Source organism: Sinocyclocheilus grahami, unplaced genomic scaffold (assembly GCF_001515645.1).
Source record: "Sinocyclocheilus grahami isolate Dianchi unplaced genomic scaffold, SAMN03320097.WGS_v1.1 scaffold886.1, whole genome shotgun sequence".
Taxonomy (NCBI): domain Eukaryota; kingdom Metazoa; phylum Chordata; class Actinopteri; order Cypriniformes; family Cyprinidae; genus Sinocyclocheilus; species Sinocyclocheilus grahami.
In genome coordinates, this window is record NW_015506065.1 from 394037 (window position 1) to 418398 (window position 24362).

A 24362-nucleotide genomic window follows, 5' to 3' on the forward strand; every position below is an offset into this window, starting at 1 on the left:
ACCTTGCAAGCACAAATAATTTTCAAATGAACCCTGACGGTGGATATAAAATGCGAACAGTGCCTTCCTGTCCTCAGATATCCCAACTTGCACTAAGAGGGCTGCAGACTGTACATGGCAATGCACTGACCTTCTGAAGATTATTTAGATGCACTGTCTTTACTCTCACCTCATAAAAATGTACGAAAAGACCCGTTAAAAAGCACAAATGTGCTCTGAATTTTAAAAAAAATCCAGTTTAAAGCCTCGTGCACACCGGGACGATCATTGCGCGCGCTTATCGCCAGCGTTTTTCGAGACGTTTTTCAATGCGTCTTTGTGTTCATACCCAAGCAATTTTCGCTGGCGATGAGCCGAGTAAATGTGCAAATTCACTACCTGACATTAGATGGCGCTTAATGAAAAACACATCGAATCCAATTTGATCTGCAATTCCTCTCCATAACAAGTGAAGTGAAGTGAAGTGACATGACATGTGGCCAAGTATGGTGACCCATACTTGGAATTAGTGCTCTGCATTTAACCCATCCTAAGTGCACACACACAGCAATGACCACACACCGTGAACACACACCCGGAGCAGTGGGCAGCCATTTATGCTGCGGCGCCCGGGGAGCAGTTGGGGGTTCGGTGCCTTGCTCAAGGGCACTTCAGTCGTGGTATTGAAGGTACGTGGTATTGAACAACTCCCTCTTATCGACATTTTTGTAGTTGCTGTAGCGTTTGACATAAAGCTCTTTGTGTTCAGACACCAATGAGACCAGCAGCTCTACATTCATCTTGCCTCGATGCATCTTCTTCGTCTACTTACGTCCTTTTCGTCGTTAGGTATTAATAATGTGTGCTCAGCAAGACCGTTTTGTGCTTGTGCGCCACCAAGTCGTGTTTTACTGTAACTTCAGCACTCCAGGCACGTGAACAAAAGCGGCAATCTCACTGGTCGGCCAGTTTTTAACGCGGCGCGTCAAACCAAAAAAACAAACCCGAGGCGTTTTTAAAAAAATGACGCTTTTACGCCTACCGTTTTGCGCGTCGGTGTGCACACTCACATTGGCGCCCTTTGTTTAGTCATGAGGGGTTAAACGTCGACGATAATCGCGCCCGATAATCGTCCCGGTGTGCACAAGCCTTTATAGTATAGTAATATTGTTTTCTTTTAACAAGATTTTATTGAAGCACAGATGCATTTGTTGTTGTTGTTGTTTATGTTTTTTTTGTATTTAAATTCTTTGAGTGTGATGATGCAAATGTGATAAATGTTATTTGTTACGTTTGACTGTGGAGGAATTTTATGTTACAGAATTTTTGATTCAAATTCATACGTCTCTTTCTACGCATCCCAAAGTGGACTTCTTAAGTGTTCTTTTAAAGTATATAATCATGACCATTAGCACTGGTCACATGTGCCTTCCTCATAAACTGTTAATATACTAGGAAGCTAGGATAGAAAACAAGCCATTTGTTTGCAAGAATTCATCAGGAATAACTGAAGTACGAGTGTTTGTTTTTGTTTATTTGTGTGACAACTGTTTTACAATGATTTGGACGTGTTTTGTCATTTACTTTAGCATTAGAAAATGCCCAGGGCTAAATTCTGTGAGCTTCGTAGGGCAAGATAAATATTCGTAAGGTGCGGTCACATTTACCGTAGTTGGGCAAATTTTCACGAGCAAAATGCAGTAGGATTTTCAGTAGGAATCCACTCGATTGGGAATTTCACATGAGGAAGAAAGATTCCTCACGCAGATTTCGCAACGGGTTCAAGTTAGTGACACAAAATTTGTTGACCAACAGCAAGTTGCTTGGTTTGAAAGTGACTTCTGCATGAGCTGTGATATATCATTACAGATTTGGCATGGACCTTTTCAGCCGTGAAATGTTGCTAATGTGACCGCACCTTTACACCAAACATGAGCTCTGTACATACTGCGAGAACCACAAGAAAGCTTAAAACGTCAGTCCTGCTTGAAAGAAACCTATTTTTCTAAACCCTTCCACCCTATTAAATATTTATATTTGTACATATATAATGAATGATCCGAGGGTTGTCTATGTCACTGACACCGGTGTTTCACATTAGACTCCTAAGCCTGATAATTCAATAAGTAAAGGGAATGACATCACTTTCAATGAATCATCTCTTATTAGAAGCACCAGGTAAGTCAGCTATATGTTTTTAACCAATGGCAGGAGTGATGTCAGTCTAAATGACATCCAAGACTCTATCCATTTAACCAGATCAGGCTACAACTTGGACCCCCTGGATGGCTGGCGGTGATCTCAGACATTACTAATACATGGACGTACACATATGCAGCATGGTGGAGATCAAGTTTGTGTTCTCACCAGAGGCGTCCTCTGTGATCTCTAGCCAAAGCCTGGCAGCTGAATAAGCCCCACTCACTCTTAAAGTGTCATATGGTACCTGACATGACATTACTCAAAGTAAAGGTCATCCAAAAAAGCCAGAGTATATGAGGAGAAGGTACATATCCTTATTAGATTTCCTGAACCGTCCTCACATGATCTAGCAGGAATAGACTTTTGGCTGGAACTCGCAGGCTCATCATTTGGTAGATTATGAAAGGGTGATAAAAGATATTTACTCTCGTACTAGTATTACTAAACATGATTTTACAAGGACATTCTCTGTTCTTCCATATCTAGATATTGTAGTGTATAATGCAATAAGACAGTAGATAATTAAATTAATGAGACAGGTATTAATGTAAACTTGAATTGCTTCTAAAAGTGTGAAAGTTGGAGCCAGGCCGTCCAAAGTCAGTTTACTGCCGTGGGAACATTTCCTTCTCTTGATGCACAGTTGTCTACACCAGCCCGTGTTAGTCAGCGCTAATTGAATGGCGCCCAGGTAGGATTTGCTCCCTCGCACAAAGGAGGAGACAAAAAAGCACATTGGGTAAAGAATCTATTGTTACCTGCCCAAAGGTGACCCTGTCGCCTAGGGCACCAGATTAGCTGATTGCCAGGTATCAGATGGCGCCTCCTGGAATACTGAAGGGTAAGAAAGCACTATTGTCTGGGGCTTTGAAGCAAAGAACTGGTGGGCACAAGAAAGAGGGACATGTGTGTTTCATGTCCCTTATTTCCCCTTGGCAGACTATATGTCACTGTGTGTTTCATGGGAAGCGGTGTTATGTTGCTTTTTTTGTATTATTTAAATACAAAATACGTCACTCCATCTCCTTGTATCGTGAATGGGATTGTTTATTGGGCAACCTTAAAGCGCTTTTCATCCTTTATAACAAAAGGCACCATAGAGAAGAAAAACACCTTCCTTTTAATTCGCTCTCCAGTTTCACCAAAAGAATGTAAAGTACAAGGAACAGCCCTTCAGTGTGAATGAAGTCAACCAAATATTACATATATATTCATATGAGAAATGTACATCAAAATAATATGTTTAGCAGGTATGAAGGAAGTAATAATAGATTCACACTCCACAAGACAGCCTTTTTCCGTGTCTGTTATTAAAAACAGTAAAGATGTTCATAAATCCTGGGAAAGACAGCCTATAAAAAAGGAGGAACCCCTGCAGAAGTGGGCTTATTAAAGAACCTGACCCCTGACTTTTTCTGGAGGTTTCAAAGTGTGACATTTACTGTAGCACAGCAGACTGTGAAGCATATGTAACCGGACCCTTGTGTCCACTGCGCCACAGCACTATACACTGTGCTAATGTGGGGTCAAGGGGCAACTGGGTCTGAGACCCACCACTTCTATACACCCCCTCTTAAATCAAGAGAACAAATAATTGGGGCTATGTTTAAGGTTTGTTGTGTGAAAGTGAACATTGTTATTTCTGAGGATGAAAGTTTTTGCAAGACATTTTTGTGCACATTGTCACACTCATTGTAAAAACAGGGATTATACAAATATGTATTAATATTTAAAATATTTATATTGTCATTGTAAAAAAGTTGATGAAAAATATTATTATTAATAGTAGTAGTAGTAGTATTAACAACTTTTGGCATGTCGCTAGAGGATCCAAACCAGCAGGGGGCAGTGCTGCATGACTTCAATGTCAATAGTCCATTAAATATAAGTGATGCTCATAAATCGGTTTTGGATGCTGTATTGAGAGCTTTCTGGTCTGGGTCTTCTGTGGCTTTGCAAACTTTATCCAAGGAGCAAAATATAGAAATGAATGCTGATGAGGGTTGTGGTGTAGTGAATGCAAAGACTTGATACCACACATTAAAACTTTAAAATACAACTATAAAAATACTAGTGAAAAAAAAAGAATAAAAAAACCTTGTTCTATTACAAGCTCTCATGCAGACAGCACGTGGAGCTACTTCTTGAGGCAAATTTCTGAAATAACTGCATGGAACTGATCATTAGCAGTGATGTTTCTAAAATAATGTGACTAAAAAAATGATGTTCACATCACAATTTTCCAGTATGTCATACTTCTTCTTCTTCTTTTTTTATAGTAGTGTTTGGGGCACAATTAACATATGACAAAATCACTGTTGTAAAAAAAGAAATGATATGTAATGGTACTGCATAAAATGTTAAATAAGACATTTATAATAGTATTATAACATGATTTATCCACAATTTGTGAAGACGTTGGTTAAAAAAAAGTTGGCGTTCCCAACCTTACATGATGTCTTTTTTTTAATAATAACATGTTTTTAGCAGCAACTGGTAACACAAATAATACTGAAATAAGTTTCATAGAGGTATCTTATTTCATAGGAACATTTTTAAATAGTATGTAATGAATCTGTAGTGTCTCCCCAGGAGATGAACACACACACACACACAGTCCTAATGTCCTCTACTGAGGACACAAGAAAAAAAATCAATGTCTTTCTTGTACAGTAAATTAAACTCTGCTTAGAAAACAAGAAAGAATCTGAAAACAAATACAATGATCACGTATAAAATAATATACAGGTTCTCTGTATCAGGTTTTCATATTTTTATAAACCAAGAAGAGGATGGTGTCATGGCCTAAGCCCCAAACAATTTGGTATCTCAACCAAATTAAAGCCCATGATAACCCATGATAAGCCCATGATTAAGTTGTGCAATCTCAGAGAAAATCACAAAAACCCATGTCCTTAAGAGATTATAACATGATTTATCCACAATTTGTGAAGACGTTGGTTAAAAAAAAGTTGGCGTTCCCAACCTTACACGATGTCTTTTTTTTAATAATAACATGTTTTTAGCAGCAACTGGTAACACAAATAATACTGAAATAAGTTTCATAGAGGTATCTTATTTCATAGGAACATTTTTAAATAGTATGTAATTAATCTGTAGTGTCTCCCCAGGAGATGAACACACACACACACACAGTCCTAAAATCAATGTCTTTCTTGTACAGTAAATTAAACTCTGCTTAGAAAACAAGAAAGAATCTGAAAACAAATACAACGATCACGTATAAAATAATATACAGGTTCTCTGTATCAGGTTTTCATATTTTTATAAACCAAGAAGAGGATGGTGTCATGGCCTAAGCCCCAAACAATTTGGTATCTCAACCAAATTAAAGCCCATGATAACCCATGATAAGCCCATGATTAAGTTGTGCAATCTCAGAGAAAATCACAAAAACCCATGTCCTTAAGAATTGCTGGTTCCCAGGAGGATATTGCTAAGGCTATAAATAATGACTTTGCAGAACAAGAGAACAGACCTTAAAGCCAACATTATCCATGCCATATTAGCATCGTAAACTGATTGACGGTGAATTGTGAAAGCCCATTAGTTTATATTAACGGGCTTTCACAGTTTTTGCCCTTTTTTTGCACTTTTAGGGCAGTTGACTCAAGGATTGTTACCCCCAATATTTCAGACCAACAAATGAGAATGTCATATCATAACTTACAATATTACAATAAAGTTGTTTATAATTGAGCAGAAAATATACAGTGTACAGAGTATAAGTTTTTTTTAACCCAAATTACTTCAATTCACCCTATGACTTCAATAATTAAATGTAAAAGTAATTTAAGCTTCAACCTTCTTTGGTTATCTTCTTACAAATGAACAAAACTTTATATTTATTTATATGACCATTTATTTAATTAATGGTAATTCAGTTTTTTATGGATATTAATCTATGATGTTAATCTGTCACACTGCATGTTATACTAATGGTGCTTTAATAGAACATGCATGTTAAAAATCGTTCTCTCAAAGTGCTGAAAAATAAGAATTGTATGTTCACGAACGAAATTATTGCTGGTTTAATATTGCATTTTGCATTTCAGCTATTCCTTTAATACGTCTGGAGAGTTATGGACATGACTAAAAGATACTTCAAAAGAACGACCTCATTGTTGTCCAATGTATAGCCTACCGTGATCTCTTTTTGAGGGACGCAATTTATGGTGTGTTTACCATTGGTATGTGTGCAGGAGTTAGCGTCGACCTCGCCAACCCTCGCCTTTAGGCCATAAAAGAGCACATCTTGAAATGATCAAGGCCTGAGAACGGGCACGGCCTTTCGATTTCTGAGGTTTAAGGAGGGGGCGCGCCGCAATGTGCTGGAGACATTACGACAACCCGAAGCGCCGTCAATCACAGGCCCGTGTGCTGTTACAGTGAAGCTGATACTTGACCCTACTGACGAATAGACCTATATGTCGTTAAATTCAATAAAGTCTACAGTCACATACAGCAATGGAAAAATGGTTATGAATTGGGAAACCACCGTTACAAACTTAAGAAACTTCATTAAATCCAATAAGAAATAAAGTGACACAGAAGTCAAAATAATAAGACAGTAGACATTCGCATGAACGATGAAAAATAAATATTCTACACGCCTATACAGACACTACATTGTAGGCTATGTCGTTTTGTGATTTTGTAAAAAGAGATACATCATTTTAAAACCTTAAAAGTGAACAAATTTTACAAAGATTGAACTAAAAATTACAAAGTGTAATACAACGTTGATTTGTTTTGTATTTTAAAACAATTTTTAAGCCCAGAAAATAATTTGTCGTAGATCTTTGGCTTTTACATTTGAAGTGATTTTTGTGCCTTGGGTGATCTTTCAGGACAGATGGATGGGGCAGCTTTCATTAGCCTGCTCCTCTCTGACCCTTCAGAGACAGTGGGCAAAACGTTGTTTTCACAGGTGTATGCGGATTGGCTGCTAAAACCGATTAAGTCCTCGTTTTAATGTCTCGAGGCTTGCAAGATCATGTCAGCGCCAGATAGAGGGAACAGTGGAGGCTCCTTAAGTACAGTCCACATTAACTGCCCCATGCGTAAAGAGCGTCTTAAAAATGAACGCACCGTCTCAAATTAAATTAAAAGAGGTGCTCCATTATGGGTGAGTGATTTTGAGTTTTGCGTCGCCGTGGTGTCAGGTTGCAGATTTCGACGAAGATAAAGAAACGCGATCTATGCCTTAAAACAGCGTCTGGATGGCAAAGACCTCGACGAACACAGAACTCATTTACTAATGCACCGGTTTTAGATTTCACTGTACAGAGAGAGGAGAGAGGACTAGAAAGAAAACATTTTTTTTCTGAGCCTATAGAATACAAATCATTTATGTACTTCAAGCTATCTATGATGTTTTTATCCTAAATAAAAAATGTTGAAACAAAACAGAAAACAATAGTACGATACATTTTTGTCTAAATATATATTCTATAATATTGTTTTTCTCATTTTTGTTTTACCGATTTTGTGTAACTCAATAACCAGCCGATTTTGAGCACTTGAATATTAACTTGGATTTGGCTCAGGTTTTCTTGTAAATAAATGCATCACAGTCTTTGTGTAAATAGCGCCATTTCAGAGACTCTACTGGCCTTGCACTTTCGGCCGGGGGCGCTGCTTATCTAGTTAGGCTATCTTACCAGCTCGAGAGGCTGATTGTTTTTAATGGAATTCCAAATATCTCTGCGCGCATCTAGTCCTTGCGCACAGCGTGTGCCCTTGACAATGGCACAAGTCAGGCAGAGTAAAAATAACTGTGTGATATTATTTGTTACGGATGAGACTTCTCTACCTAATAATCAATTCATTTGTAACCGAGGAACGTCTTTTCTCATAAGTTAATAAACGAAGATTAATGCAGTTCATGTGATTCGCTTCACTTACAAAACATTGTGCATTCAAATTCTGTTAGGATAAAAAATGAGTGCTAAAAAAAGCATGCAATAGCTTTGGGTGCAATGCTGGGTGAACGCTGCCTTCAGACAGTTGCTATAATTGATTAGTATCGAGGTGCCCGGCTCCCTCAGGTAGAACTGGAGACGGGGGATCCAGTTTCAGACCACCGAGTCCCCGTGGGAGGAAATGGAAGCAGAGTTTTCTCCGCACTGCTGCAGGGGATAGGGCAGCTGGAGAGCCAATCAGCAGTTGCGCAGTGCTCTTTTAGCGCGACGTGAGTCGATAGCGAACAAACTGTCTTCAACAAACACCTAAAACTTCACGGCGCGCGCAGAGGACATCTCCAACCCCAAAAATCTTGTCAAGCGACATAGTCGCTCTCATTAAACGAAGGCAAACGGGGTGTCTCCCATTCCGCTTCCTTCACAGCATCTAGAGGAGAGCGGTTTGGTAGCGGGAGTCAGACGTCATGTCAATGTTGCCTTCTTTCGGGTTTACTCAGGAGCAAGTCGCGTGTGTGTGTGAGGTGCTGCAACAAGGGGGGAACCTTGAGCGTCTCGGCCGTTTTCTGTGGTCTCTTCCGGCCTGCGACCATCTCCACAAGAACGAGAGCGTCCTCAAAGCCAAGGGTGTCGTCGCTTTTCATCGTGGAAACTTCAGGGAACTTTATAAGATACTAGAGAGTCACCAGTTCTCTCCGCACAACCACCCGAAGCTGCAGCAGCTGTGGCTTAAGGCCCATTACATTGAGGCTGAGAAGCTGAGGGGGCGACCGCTGGGAGCGGTGGGGAAATATCGAGTGCGGAGGAAATTTCCTCTGCCACGCACAATATGGGACGGCGAGGAGACCAGCTACTGTTTTAAGGAGAAATCCCGCGGTGTGCTGCGGGAGTGGTACACGCACAACCCCTATCCATCTCCTCGGGAAAAGAGGGAGCTGGCCGAGGCCACAGGGCTGACCACCACACAAGTGAGCAACTGGTTTAAAAACAGACGACAGAGGGATCGCGCAGCGGAGGCAAAAGAAAGGTAAGCTCAATCACCTGAGAACAAAATAAAAACGCGTTTCATACACCCAGTTTAGCTGCTCATAACACTTCACAGCTGACGGCAGTTGCAGTGCTGATGATGCTATTGTTGACATATTTACTTGGATTCCGAGTGCGCTGCTTTATATTAGAATAAACTAAATAGAGATCAACATCGTATCACTGTAATAACATACAATTGTTACCTTAAGGATTTATTTCTGTCTTATCTAACTTTTACAAAATATATTTATTAGTGTAGCCAATAAATTCAGGTTGATTCCGTTATGTTTTTTTTTTTACAATGTTTGTTAAGCAATTAATTTGTTAACAGATGGAGCAACACATTTTTTTTATTTTTATTATTTAGTCAACAGTCAGAATAAAGAGAACTCCAGTGAAGCCAGATTAAAGATATAATACTGATCTTCTCAGATCATTCAGATTAAAATGATTCATTTTATTTCGATGGGCAATTGGTCATTCAGTAAATATGAAATAAGTTTAAATTTGAATGTGTGAGAATTTATTTTATTAGCCTGTCATTCGTCATGACCGAAAGTAGATTTAGATAGAAAACGTCGACTTTATATTTTACACAGCATATTTTATCTACAATATAAAGTGAACCCTGATCTCGTTATCTTTGACAGAGAGAACAGCGAGAACAACAACACGGGCGCTAACAAACAGAACCAGCTGTCACCGCTGGACGGCGGGAAGTCCCTGATGTCTAGCTCAGAGGACGAATTCTCGCCCCCGCAGAGTCCTGACCAGAACTCCGTGCTCCTGCTCCAGGGTAACATGAGCCACCCCGGCGCGTCCGCGTACTCCATGACCGGCCTCGGCGCCGCACAGTCGGTACACGGCATGCAAGGACACCCACATCAGCTTCAGGATTCATTACTGGGACCTTTAACTTCAAGCCTAGTGGACCTCGGTTCTTAACTGATTGCGACGGAGCTTTTATTTATTTTTATTTTGTACCAAATATAGACTGAGATCTGCCACTTTTACTGTATAGCTATATATATATATATATATATATAAGGGTAAATGAACAGTATAAATCGAAGTAAAAATCCTTAATTTTTCTCTGGTTTTCAGAGAAATACTCAGTGGTACGCTTTACCGTGGTAGACTATTACGGACTGACATTTGCCAAGTCGTTAAACTGGTCAGAAGACAAACCAAAAGCAGTTAATAAAACGATTCTTTTCTTCAAACTAATAAGACGTTCGTCTAGCATTTCATCATTCTTTTTTGCACCAATAAAATCCTGAGCTGAATTAGTGGAAAACTCATATTTATATTGAAATACAATTTCGGGATGGTAATTTTCACCATAAATCTGTTTGACAAAGGTATGGTGAAAAAAATATTTAAAGATGAAGCGTCAGGTCTTTGTATTATAACCTGCAAATAATTGAAAATATAATAGATTACACCATTACATTTAAATAAGAAAAATAGTTCATTTTACTTAAGGGTGAAAATTACACATTCGAGTAGGCTACTCGCTTCACGAATCAGGCGAAAATATTCTCGCTCATCATCTTAGACACATAAAAAAGAATATTTGTAAAAAAAAAAATAAAAAAAAATCCTAAATCCCATTGGCAATCATTGCCAGATCAAACTTAAATGTTAAATCGAAGAGGCCTACCAAACTTTTTTTAATTTCTTAGCTTGCGTAGAAATGACATAGGACACAGACCAATTGAAATCATTAAATAACTAATGAATAACGAATTATAACAATTTTAAAAACTAAATTAATAGGCTAGATAAAACAGCCTACCTATATAGCATGACGCTAATTTTTTTTTTTACTTCTTATAATAATAGCCCTTCTTCTTATAGACTAATTCATCCAGCTCATCTCTATATAATGTACTACCCATGTCACAAACGTCCTCTTAATAATGTGGGTCAACAAAAGCGGGGAGTTGTTGATTTTCCTTTAGCCTCAGGAGGCGCGTGTTGCTTTTGTGGTCGCAGTGCATCGTCAGGTTTGTAGTGGGGTGTTTACTTTGCGCTCTCCCAATGTTTGTTCTGGTGGTTCTGGGCCAAAGAGAAGACATACCAGCTGCGGGAGGCAAACTCACGTGGCTTCATTCATAAGTTTCTTTTGAGCAAAAACGCAAACATGGGTTTTGGGGCCAGCTGACTGATGTTGTTGTTATCTCATGGGCATAATGGTCTTCAGACGACAACAACAACATTAATAATACTAATAATAATGAAAATAATAATAATAATAAAATGTCCTCCACTAATTTTAACCATTACAGAATAACTACATTATTTGGCATTGCCCTATGTTGGTATATTTAAAATATGATCAGATCGTAGGAAAGACTTTACAAGGACCCCTGATCGATAGGCCAGCTAAATGTAGAGTAACCAGGCATCCTCCCACCCATCTTCCACGCACGCATGTAAGGGTAATTGTTTTTAGCAGAGAGTACCGAGGATTTCCGGTCGCTAATCGGAACCAGTTGCTTGCGCTAGTTTCGCATTGTAGATCACTGGAGGCCCAGAACCGCCCAAAGAGGGGCAACTTCAATTCTGCCCCAACTACAAAGGGTAACAAAACGTGAAATTTTGTCGTTGAATGCAACATTTGTTGACAGCCGTGCGTGTACCATTTCCCCCCGTTTCTTATCTACATTCCCTTTATTTTGTTTTAATTTTAAAATAATCAGATTAGCGAATTAATGTATTATTTCGTATTTATAAACGTATTTCTTAAATTAATTAGTTAATTTGTTTAGAGAAAATGGACTAGTAAATACTTACAATGTAATTTTGTTCATGTCAATTATGAGTGTATAGCCTACATAAGAGCAATTGAAAAAACAATGGATTGCTTTGGTTAACATTTGGTCGAAAATGTATTATACTGAAACGTTATTTGAAGAAATTTAAACATGGTTTATAGGAGAACACATATTTGTGGATATTTAAAAATGTGAAAATACATCTACACAACATTATAAGAGATACCTACTTGTGCTCTTAACAAATGCAGCCTAATTCACATTTTATAAAAATGCTATTTAGGATAGTTCACCCAACAATTCAAATTCTGTCATCATTTACTTACCTTTCTGTTGTTCCGAACCTATAATTTTATTCATTCTGTGAAACACAAAAGAAGATATTTTGAAACAGTTTTTTTTAATATACATTTTTTTTTTTATCCATACAATGAAAGCCATTTGGTCCAATGTCATTTACGACCTCTTTCTTCAGAATATCTTCTTTTGTGTTCCGTGTCAATTTTGTCAAGAAAGAAAGGTTTTGTATGACTTGAGGGAGAGTCAATAATAACAGAATTGTCAATTTTGGGTGAACTATCCCTTTAATAAATGTATTGAATACTGAATTCAAACAGTAAGAGTAAAGGTAAAGAGTAAACCAAATTGACCTTGGTGCACTGTACAGTTTTATTCAATATGCCACAACCATTTAGAGACGAACACAAAAGGTAAAATATTAAACAAAATATGGTAAATGAAAAATAAGAACTTTTAAAACAAGGTTTGCTGTTATTTTGTCACCACCCAAAAAGCGGGCAGGTTGGGAAAGAGTGTTTGGAGCACTAGAGGGCCAAAGCTGCTTTTTAAAGGGTTCAGGTTTCCAGTCCCTCATTCCCTGTCGGAGCATGAGCTCTACAGCACTGTAAACCAAGGTGAGCACACAAAGCAAAGGCCTGTGCTGAACGTGAATGAGACAAATCGAGTATTTCTCATGTGGGAAGAAAAGGGTTCGGCTGTAATGGGAGCAGCCTTTGTGGGGTTTAGGAGGGGGAATGACTGAGTGCCATTTTCTTCACAGATAATAGTTGAGACTTTTGGGAGTTGTTAAGGGGGGTAAGGGGAGAACAGGTGGGCTTCATAGCTCCCTGCCCTTCCCTGTATTACCTTTTGTCACCTGAGCTCAGGTCATCCCTCGCCTCGAGGTTCAGCTCAGTGAGGCATCATGGGATTACAGGACGGGACAAACAAACAACGTACACACAAGACAAAACATTTGGAACCTGTACAGACCAAAACGTTTTTGAAATATCAAGTAGAGAAATCTGTGTGACTATAGCATATATATATATATGACAAATTAACATACAGATGGTTAAGAAAAGATAGACATAAACTGTTTAAATTAACCTAAGAATTTAGAAGATTAAGGCAGTTCTGTGTCAGAGGCAAATGTTAATTTGTGTTAACAGCTTATAATGAAAAAGGGAGGAATTATCTAGAAATTATAATATACACAAACCACTGTTTAAAGTTTTGGAGCCAGCAAATTGATTAGTGACCATTTCACATTTATAACACCAAATATCTATTTCAAATAAATGCTGCACTTTTGAACTTTCCATTCACCAAAAAAAAAAAAAAAAAAAATCCTAAAAAATCCATCATGCTTTCTACAAAAGTATTAAGCAGCACAACTGTTTTCTACATTGATAATAATAATAAATGTTTCTTGAGCACCAAATCAGAATATTAGATTTCTAAAGGATAATGTGACATTGAAAATTTGAATGATGGCTGCTGAAAGTTCAGCTTTGTCATCACCGGAATATATTACAATTTAAAGGGGTCATATGATGCGATTTCAATTTTTCCTTTCTCTTTGGAGTGTTACAAACTCTTGGTGCATAAAGACTAAAGTCTCAAATCCAAAGAGATATTCTTTATAAAAATGTATTGTTTTTGATGTATTTTTGATCAAATAAATGCAGCCTTGGTGCACATAAGAGACATTAAAGAGCAAAAACATTCATATTTACATATTTATAATAAATCATTTATTGGCATATTCAATTTTATAACACTTTTAAACTTATTTTTTGTAAACCACAAAATTAATATCCATTTTTTTAATCCTGTACATTATAATGTTGTGATGCCTAAATTTACTTGTAGAATTTTAAATGATTGATTTTAGCTTTTAGTGTTTTAATTTGAATATATTTAACTATAGTATATAAGCATAGACTTATTGTGTAGACTTTTTCATGTCAGCCATCTTTCTGTTGTCAGCCATAACGTCAAACAAATTTAAGTTAAATTAAGGCATTTAAATTAAGAAAGTCTCACAAAGACTGAGATCATTCAAGGTGAGGGAGAATAACTGTTTGTTTACACACATATTCTGAAGCTCTAAACTGAACAAACCGAGCCGTCTTTTCACACTGGACATTTCCACACTGGGGTTTTTTTAAAGTAGACTTGACAAACACAGAAAGGAGATCCTTCCTGTGGAGTGCAGAGGTGAAGACACGCACAATTACAGAGGTGAAGAGGGGCATTGTGGGAGGAGACTCACAGGTGACCAGCGCTGACAGACACTCTGTCATAACATCTTGATCTGCGTCCAGGAGAGAAGGTCAATCATTTCAATTTGCACTGAATTTAAAGGAATAGTTCACCAAAGAAATTTTATTTACTCACCCTCATGTTGTTCCAAACCTGTATGAGGATATGTTGGACCCCACTGACTTTCATTGTGATGACAAAAACATTCCTTTCCTTTCCTTTTGTGTTTAAAAAAAAAAAGTATGTCAAACAGGTTCGGAACAACATGACGGTGAGTAATGATGACAGAATTAAAATTTTTGGGTGAACTATGGCTTTAAGATATCATGTGGCTTCTTGCTAGTCTATGCTGGGTTCACACCAAGCGGCAACCTTCAGGTCTCTCTCGTGAAACCAACACGGAAGTGACTAAAACTGCAAAGACAAAAACTGGCCGCTAGAGGCTGGCTCCAAAAGGGAGTCAGTCCCGTAGACATACCATGTTAAAATGTCCAACTTTACAGCAGAAAAAAATGTTTACAGCCTGGTACAAAAAGTGGTTTTGGTTTATATAGCTAATTTTGCCCTTCATGACAACTGTGAGGGGGGTGAATTTTTTTTATAACTCATCTGTTTAAATTATATTAAGCCTTAAAGTTCTGCATAATTAAGGGCGTGGCCACTTGAGTGACAGGTGGATTGCCGCTGCTGACACTGCCGTCGAGCTAGGTGGGCGTGGTTTCAGCAACCAGCTCCCGCCTCTTTGCCCATTTTCGATTATCTGGGAGTGACGCGCGGTGAAACGCTGCCAAGATGGCGAAGGCCGGCTCCGCCCACTTTGAGCTTCAAAAACGCTCTTCAGAAACCTACGGGTGACGTCACGGACACTACGTCCATGTTTTTATGCAGTCTATGGTTCACACACACAATATTAAACACATTAGTTTTGATCTGGAACAACATTGTTGACCTTGACTTGCTTCTCTGAAAGCTCTGGCTCAAGCACACTGTTAATATAGCATGACCACTATATATTTTGCATGTGTGTGTCCGAGTGAGCGCTGAGCAAAACTGAATCGTAATGGAGGAGGCCTGTACGAGCCCCTCGATCTCAGTTCAAAAAGAGAGTTGTTTGTTCATTGATGGATAAGTGACTGGCCAGGTAACTCGAGCTCCTACACCCTTCCTCCCCTCCCCTCGCTCAGTGTAACGGGCACTGATAAAACCCTGGATGTTCCCTCAAACATTTCAGGAAATGAAAGTTTGAAACATGATCCGGCTGCGCCAACATCTCCTGCGCTGAGACAAAAGAGGCTCACAAACCTGGCGGATACTGTTCACCTAACAGATGATGGAGGGAAAAGTGAGATGAAGAAGCGAGAGGGAAAAAAAAGAGAAGGATGCCGGAGAGGAGACTCAGGGAGATGGTGACAAACTGAAGGGAAAAAAGCTATGCATTTAGATGTTTTCATGCAATAAATCTCAAATACTTTAGCAGTCACACGTCGCAAAACCAAGCGAGTTCTCTTTTTCTTTCTGTTCTAGTCCACGCAGCTGTCTCGTTCCCCACTGCTTGGAATGTTTAGTGCTGTCTGTCACTGCTCATTGCAGAGCTGGTCATGCTTCACTGAAGCTTATCGTGAGAGTTAAATGAGTGACAAAGCATAAACTCATAAGGTGAGACAAACTGGAAACACCTTTGATGTCCTCCACGTCTCTTTCACTGAGACAAGCCTGGGCCTCTGTGTGAGAAATTAAATCATTTCTAGTCCTCCATCGTCTCTGCACTGCATGTTAACAAACATGATAAAGAATTTAAAGGATCAACCACTATCCACTAAGTTTATTAGTATTAGTATCCTGTGCTCAAAAGCAAGTATCTATTATTCTGTCACTACAATACCATTTTCTACCTCAGGAAAATGGTTATGGATTATATATTGACTATTCAAGACACCAAAGGTTAGTTTATGTATTCATACTTTCAATACTTGAAGTTTGTAACAAATATTTGGCCTGATGCCCCAGTGTCTCTGTAAATAAGCTGTATATAGTTGTATATACAACAGCCAGAGAGCAAACCTGATGCAGAAATATTCTCAGTCCAATATTATCGTTACGCTGGTGATCTGTTCTATCAGTTAAAACACTTACAGCCATACATCATATACACACTACCATTAAAAAGTTTGGGTTCATTAAGATATATTACATTACATTTACATTTAGTCATTTAGCAGACGCTTTTATCCAAAGCGACTTACAAATGAGGACAATGGAAGCAATCAAAATCAATAAAAGAGCAATGATATACAAGTGCTATAACAAATCTCATTTAGCCTGTGTTGGGAAGTAACTAGTAACATGTAATGGAATTTCGTAATTTAATTACAATATAAAAGTAACTGTAATCAGTTACAGTTACTAAGAAAAAATGTGTAATTAAATTACAGTTACTTATGAAAACGTTAAGGATTACAAATGGGGTTACATCTGATTTGTTCACACACACTCCCACAAACAGATTTAATTGATTTCTTTCATAAATTGCAGTGACTGCTCTAAAATATGAAACACCAATGTTTCAGGAGTTTAGAACATGCTTATTTGATAACTCGTTTGTTTCATTTATGGGTTTATGTATAGCTGTGTTTCATTTTTTAAGATTAACTGTTTTTTCCCAAGGCATTGTTAGATTCCAGACAGTGTTTCTTGTCATAGCTATGCAAAGATTTGCTTTCTAAAACAGTATCACAGCTAATAGAATATTTCTTGTTATGATTTTAAATATGTATTTAACCTCAGAATGATCTTGAAGTTAGTCTGATTTTGTGGAGGCTGTGCTTCAAAGGGGACATTGGATGCCCATCTTCCACAAGCTGGTATGATTCTTTAGGGTTTGCATGAAAATTCCTCAGTGGTCATGTAAAACAACACCCTTTTTACCTTGCTCTGTTGACAGCGGCTCGTTTCGGGGCATGTCCCTTTAAATGTTAATGAGCTCTGCACACTTGCTATATAAAGTGTGAGACTTACTTCTTCTTGAAGTGCAGCTGGATCACAAACAATGGGTACTGATCTATCCTTGAGTTTTAACTTTTTAACTAAACATGCCTTGAATTGTCCCTCATTCAGAAAGCAGTCTGGAGTCAAATTGTTTGCGCAGACATAAATGAATTTAGGTGCATTTGGTGGTGCATTACCATCAAAAGCAAAATTAATGCACTGCGTCCTCAGTGGCTCTGATGTCAGGAGAAAATTAACACTCTTATGTTCTTCTACATTACAAAACTTCAAAACACCTGCACTGCTTACAAGACATTGTCGCTACAGCTGTTCGAGCACGGAGAGAATGATGGACTTCGTACAACTAGCTGAAGGTGAAACTATGCTAATACTAGACAGTACTTCAGTGGTTGTGGGTGGGGCCTGAGCAAATATGACATCATGATATTTGAGACTGTTTAGTTTTGGGGGGATTAAAATGTCCTCAGTGGCTCTGATGTCAGGAGAAAATTAACACTCTTATGTTCTTCTACATCACAAAACTTCAAAACATCTGCACTGCTTACAAGACATTGTCGCTACAGCTGTTCGAGCACGGAGAGAATGATGGACTTCGTACAACTGGCTGAAGGTGAAACTATGCTAATACTAGACAGTACTTCAGTGGTTGTGGGCGGGGCCTGAGCAAATATGACATCATGATATTTGAGACTGTTTAGTTTTGGGGGGATTAAAAAAAAAGAGTGAATGGAATTTTATCATTGTAGAGTGGTTGTGACCACACACTGCTAAGATACATTTATGCAAACACCATCTAAAAGTGAATTTTGCATCCAATTAAAAAAAAATCTTAATTCAAGGGATGAAGAATTTCGAAAGTCTGACAGGAATCAGTGTTGACTGTTGAGTACTACTGTAAAGTTAACCCTGCCTGGTTTATGTTTGAAAATGATTAACAGTTTAAAACATTAGAAATTTAGAAAAGTAATCAAAAAGTAATTAAATGTAATAAGTAGGGTAACTTGTAATCTGTAACCTATTACATTTCCAAAGTAACCTTCCCAACACTGCAGTTAGCTTAACGCAGTACACATAGCAAGGGTTTTTTAAATAATATGATAAATAAAAATAAAACAAATAGAAAAGAAAAAGAATAGAGCAAGCTAGTGTTAGAGGTATTTTTGCTTTTGTTAATTGTATAATAAATGAAAAGAAAACAGATAGAATACAAAAAGATTAGAAAGCAAGTGTGTTTTTTTAAAGAAAACAAGCAGAAAATGAATAGAGTGCAAGTCTAAAAGGGACAAGTGTTTTTTTTTTAATGTTTAAAAAATTTTAACATTTTAAAAAGTTTAAACATTTTTTTTATACGTTAAATATTTTTTCAATAAGTATTTCATGCTCACCAAGGCTGCAAAAATATTGTGAAATATTATTACAATTTAAAATATCGTTTTTTCTATTTTAATATATTCTAAAATGCAATTTATTCCTGAGATGACAAAGCTGAATTTGCAGCAGCATTATTCCACTCTTCAGTGTCACATGATCCTTCAGAAATTATTCTAATACGCTGATTTGCTTCTCAAGAAACATTTCTTATTTGTTTAAACATTTTAAAAAGTTTAAACATTTTTTTTATACGTTAAATATTTTTTCAATAAGTATTTCATGCTCACCAAGGCTGCAATAATATTGTGTTTTTTCTATTTTAATATATTCTAAAATGCAATTTATTCCTGAGATGACAAAGCTGAATTTGCAGCAGCATTATTCCACTCTTCAGTGTCACATGATCCTTCAGAAATTATTCTAATACGCTGATTTGCTTCTCAAGAAACATTTCTTATTATTATCAATGATTAAAGCAGTTGTGCTGCTTAATATTTTCGTGGAAACAGTGAAATATTTTTTTATCTTGTTGTCATTAATACTATTGCATGATTGCAAATGATAAAATTTTAATTTTTGGGCAAAGATGTTATACATGCCATGAATACATGCCAGCCTGAAAACGTGAACTTCCTCAACTGATTTTTAGTTCCTTCTATGTCCTTTAACATCCAGGGACTGAATTTACTAAATCTATTTCACTGCATTGTCAGAAGAATGAGACAAAGCCTTCATGCCCTAGTGAGTGTTCTTCAGTCAGATCCCTACGGAAGAGGCCGCTTTAGCCTCATTAGCACCCGGTCTCATCTAAAAGCCCGCCGGGTTTAGTGTGTGGGACGGGGATAATAATGAAGAGGACAGAGATTCAGCGGCTCAGTCTGCATCCGCTGCTCCTCAACCAGAATTACTGGGTTGCACGAGGGTTTAACTGTTTCACACTGCAAGATAAGCTTCAAATTATGAATACAGGAAGAAATACAAATGAAAAGTAGTCGAGTATACTGTAAAGACAAACTAGTATCAGGTCTTTCTACGATGAACCATAATTTGAATCTCCTTTGAATATATTCATAATTTGAAAGCAGGATGATATAGAAGTGTTCTAGTCAAAGAATAGATTCCATTGATAAGAATCTTTGAATATATTCAAAGATCAAATATATTAAAGTCAAAACCCACAACAAAGTATCCTAATGCACAGTCTACGAGGGACTTTACACTTCTCAGCGGCCTTCCTTTATAACAGGATGTTTTCTGGTCTTGAATTAATCTACAAGCTATCTGGTACACCAGGACTTGTTAGGGTTCACAGACCGTCCTCAGAGAGACACAAGGAGCAAGAATTAACTATGGTGACAGCTGCAGAAACCAGAGACCAGAGTTATTTATAAAACCTCTACTGTAACATTTCAAGTCAGCATCCCTCCTCAGACAAGTGCACTTATTAACTGGTGCCACTCATCATGTGAGGAATCTATACATTTTGCAGAGAGAAAAAAAAATCCTGAGCATGCATGAAAATTTGTATTGTATTAGTATATTTTCAAACAAATTATTTGGCAAAAAGAGAGGGGGCACAAGCAAAAAATTTTAACAAAAACAAATAATAAAATAATATAGAAAACAAGACAATAAGAATGCTTATGTCCTAATTTCCCATCAGTGCATCTGTAGTGGGATCAATTTTGTATTCAAGACCAGTCACTGCATCATTCACGTGCTGCCATACTAACAAGGAGCGCAAAAGTCACATGCCATCTGGACTGCAGGCTTGAGGTGAGTCTCTATGCAAAAAAGGACGAGTTTCTGTCACTCTAAAAATGACCAGAGTCATTTTACTGCTTTCCATTAAGATCAAATTGTCAATATGCATGAATATATATGATTGTTTATAGGGGAGTCATGGGATTATCTAGTTCTGTGCATCGCTTGTTTCTCATGAGTCATTAAGTGACAACCAGCCATTGTGTTTTTCATTTGACATTTGTTCATTTTCATTCAGGCATTTGTAATTTTCATAGGCCTATCTGCCTGACCGTGTGAGTAGACGTAGTGGCTAGTCCATACAGTCAGTATGTGAAAAACTGTTTAAAAAAATGTAACAAATACCACTTAAACCATGGACATCATAAAGACTGGAAACATGTAAAAAAATAAAATAAAATACAGATGCAAAGTGATTGCAAGCCTCCATTCCCACACCAAGTCCACCCAGGACGCTAAATTCTCAGAAGTCAATAGTTCATTAGTAGATCTCCATCTTTTGGTCATAACTGTGCATTACAAGAAAGTCAGAGCTTCGAGTTTTTTATATTGGACAATTCTAGATATGATCAAAGTGACGAATTAAGTTGCAGTGTGTGATCAAAGTGACTCTCAAATCATGTCGTTTATAAAGTATTCTGACCGAGAACTTAATTATATATAAGTAAGCAAGAACCAGGTTTGTTTAAGAAGAAATTCTGCTATATTTGCCGCTCTCTAGTGGACAGAGTTTGTATAACAGCCCACATAATATGCCTAACCACTTGCAACTGTGGGAAAAAGTTAGAGATAAATCATACAACAACACAAGAAAGATCTGATAAAACGAATTCCAATTATATACAGAAAATAAGAACATCCAATTTATATTCACGAATAACCTCATGAGTAGTTTTATTTTAAACAAATGTATCGTAAAATATAAAAATAATGCCCTTTTCTTTGTTCAATAAAGAGCATATAGGCCTACTTATTTAGTAACTGTACCTTTAATACCTAACTGATATGTTAAACATGTCTGGATTTACATTTTTAACGATCTTTATCGATGTAGTTGTGGTCCTTTGTGTGAACGGGCCTTCAGACAAATGCAAATCATTTGCAAAAGCACTGTAGAAAAAAAATCATATGAAGATTGCTCAGGCACTGGCCATGGTGCTGAAATTGTGAAATTGTACAAGACTAATGACTTACAACAATGGGGAGAGTAGATTTACAGGAAAGCGACAGTCATTCACAAATAGCCTGTGGTGAAATTAAAAAGAAAATAATGTGATTTTGCCTAAGGATAATCGATACATATATATGTTATATATTTGGAACTACTGAGTTTTTTACTTTTTAGTCCCATCAATAACGTTCTAAAACTACATTTGTGATTCTTAAGATAACCTTGTCTTTCTTCTTGCATTACTTGATGGCATGAGAGCTATAGCACTGAGAGGACAAGGTCATCATAGTATGAATTGAAATGAATTGCTATTTTAATTGTAACATAAAACTGAAAATAATATAAGGATTTCCAAATTCTGAGGCAAGCATATCCCACATCTGAGCCCATAATGTTCATATATGTAAAGGTTTTCATTTTGCAACAGTTATTAATGAAAAAATGTCAATAAAAAATGTAATTTACAATCCTGTCATATATAATACAAAATAATAAGAAATTAATTATTAAATCACACCTGTAACAACATGCCAGGTTTTCATTTCAAAAACATTTTTGTCCAACAAATCTAAATTAATATACACTACCGTTCAAAAGTTTGGAATCAGTAAGATGTTTTTTAAAGAAGTCTCTTATGCTCATCAAGGCTGCATTTATTTGTTCAAAAATACAGAAAAAAACGGTAATCTTGCAAAATGTTCTTACAATATAAAATAATGGTTTCTATTTTAATATCCTTTAAAATATATTTTATTTCTGTGATGCAAAGCTGAATTTCCATCAGCCATTACTCCAGTATAAAGTGTCACATGATCCTTCAGAAATCATTCTAATATGCTGATTTATTATCAGTGCTGGAAACTGTTATGCTGCTTAATATTTTCTTGGAACCTGTAATACTTTTTTCAGGATTCTTTGATGAATAAAGAAGAGCATAAAAAGAAGAGCATTTATTCAAAATATACATCTTTTCTAACAATATAAATCTTTGCTATCCCTTCTTAACAATTTAACACATCCTTGCTGAATAAAAGTTTTAATTTATTTAAAAAAAAAGAAAGGATAAAAATTTACAGACCCCAAACTTTTGAACGGTAGTGTATATTGTTAGAAAAGATTTATATTTTGAATAAATGCTCTTCTTTTTATGCTCTTCTTTATTCATCAAAGAATCCTGAAAAAAGTATTACAGGTTCCAAGAAAATATTAAGCAGCATAACAGTTTCCAGCACTGATAATAAATCAGCATATTAGAATGATTTCTGAAGGATCATGTGACACTGAAGACTTGAGTAATGATGCTGAAAATTCAGCTTTGCATCACAGGAATAAATTACATTTTAATGTATATTAAAATAGAAAAACGTTATTTAACATCTTAATACTTTTTCATAATATTGCATTTTTTCTTGTATTTTTGATCAAATAAATGCAGCCTTGATGAGCATAAGAACTCCTTTAAAAAAAACATTAAAACTCGTTCTGATCCCAAACTTTTGAACGGTAGTGTATGTCCAATGAAATAAATCTAACAATTACTGCTTAGACGAAAAGTCAAAAATAAGAGGAGCAAAGCCATTCACCAAACGTGTTTATTGCAATTTAGTGCCATCTATGTGTCACGCCCCTGGACTCTTTGTGTTGTGTTTTCTCTCCCCAGGTGTGCCGTGTTCCCTTTTAATTAGTCATTCCTTGCACCTGTGTTTTCCCAATCACCCAGTGTTTAAAAGCCCCAGTCCTTTCAGTTAGTGTTTGTTGGTCCTCGAACGTCATTCCTTGTGTTCCAGTGTCTCCTACGTTCTCCATGTGATCATTAAAGACTGTGAATTGAAGTTATCTCCGAGACAAAGCTCTCGAGGACCATACCAAACTGTTCCTGTTGGTCGCGAACATCACCAGCTACCCGGACGACGCGCTCTGCTCTTTCTATGACCCAAGCCTGAATGCCGAGTGCAGAGAGCGCTTCGTCCGAAGATGGTCCTCGGGAGGAATTCGCCGCCTTCGTGGAGTGGACTCTGGCGAGAAACGGGTCGCCACTCAAAAGACTGTGAATTGAAGTTATCTCCGTGTTTCCTCGTTCCTCGCTCCTTGCATCACGAGAAGTGTGACAGAAGGACCGACCAAAACCGTTTGTTTTCTGTTTTTTTTCCTCAGTGTTTTTCTTTCCATTGTGTCCCCATGGATCCCTTCACTCGCCACCGAATTCCTCCTCCTCCTGCTGGAGCAGGGAGACAAAGCTCTCGAGGTCCATTCCAAACCGTTCCTGTTGGTCGCGTCGCCTCTGGACTCCACTCCTCTGGCTGCGCCTCGTCGCTCTGTCCCACCGGCTCCGTTGGGCTCCTTCCTCCCACCAGCTCCACCTTAGTTTTCAGTTGCTCCGCCGCGGATCTCCGCCTTGGTTGCCAGAGCCTTTGGCTCCACCCTGGCCACCCGGATCCTCGGCATCCTCCTGGCTCGTTGGCTCTCAGTCTCCGCCTCGGGCTCCTCCACCACCTGCTCCGCCGCCGTTGGTCAGCCCCCTGGAGTCGGTGGCCATTCCTCCTCCATGGCTCCTCCCTCCATCGGCTCCAC

The 24362-nt window shown here is 37.6% G+C and overlaps 1 protein-coding gene across 1 annotated transcript; it reads left to right on the forward strand.

Moving 5' to 3' along the window:
* The first annotated feature begins 8438 nt into the window (after positions 1-8438).
* LOC107563694 (homeobox protein six1b-like) lies at positions 8439-10382 on the forward strand. Its single transcript, XM_016248636.1, has 2 exons — positions 8439-9150; positions 9803-10382. Exons 1-2 carry the CDS (start codon positions 8591-8593, stop codon positions 10095-10097), a joined length of 855 nt encoding a protein of 284 aa, XP_016104122.1. The 5' UTR covers positions 8439-8590; the 3' UTR covers positions 10098-10382.
* Positions 10383-24362: the final 13980 nt, after the last annotated feature.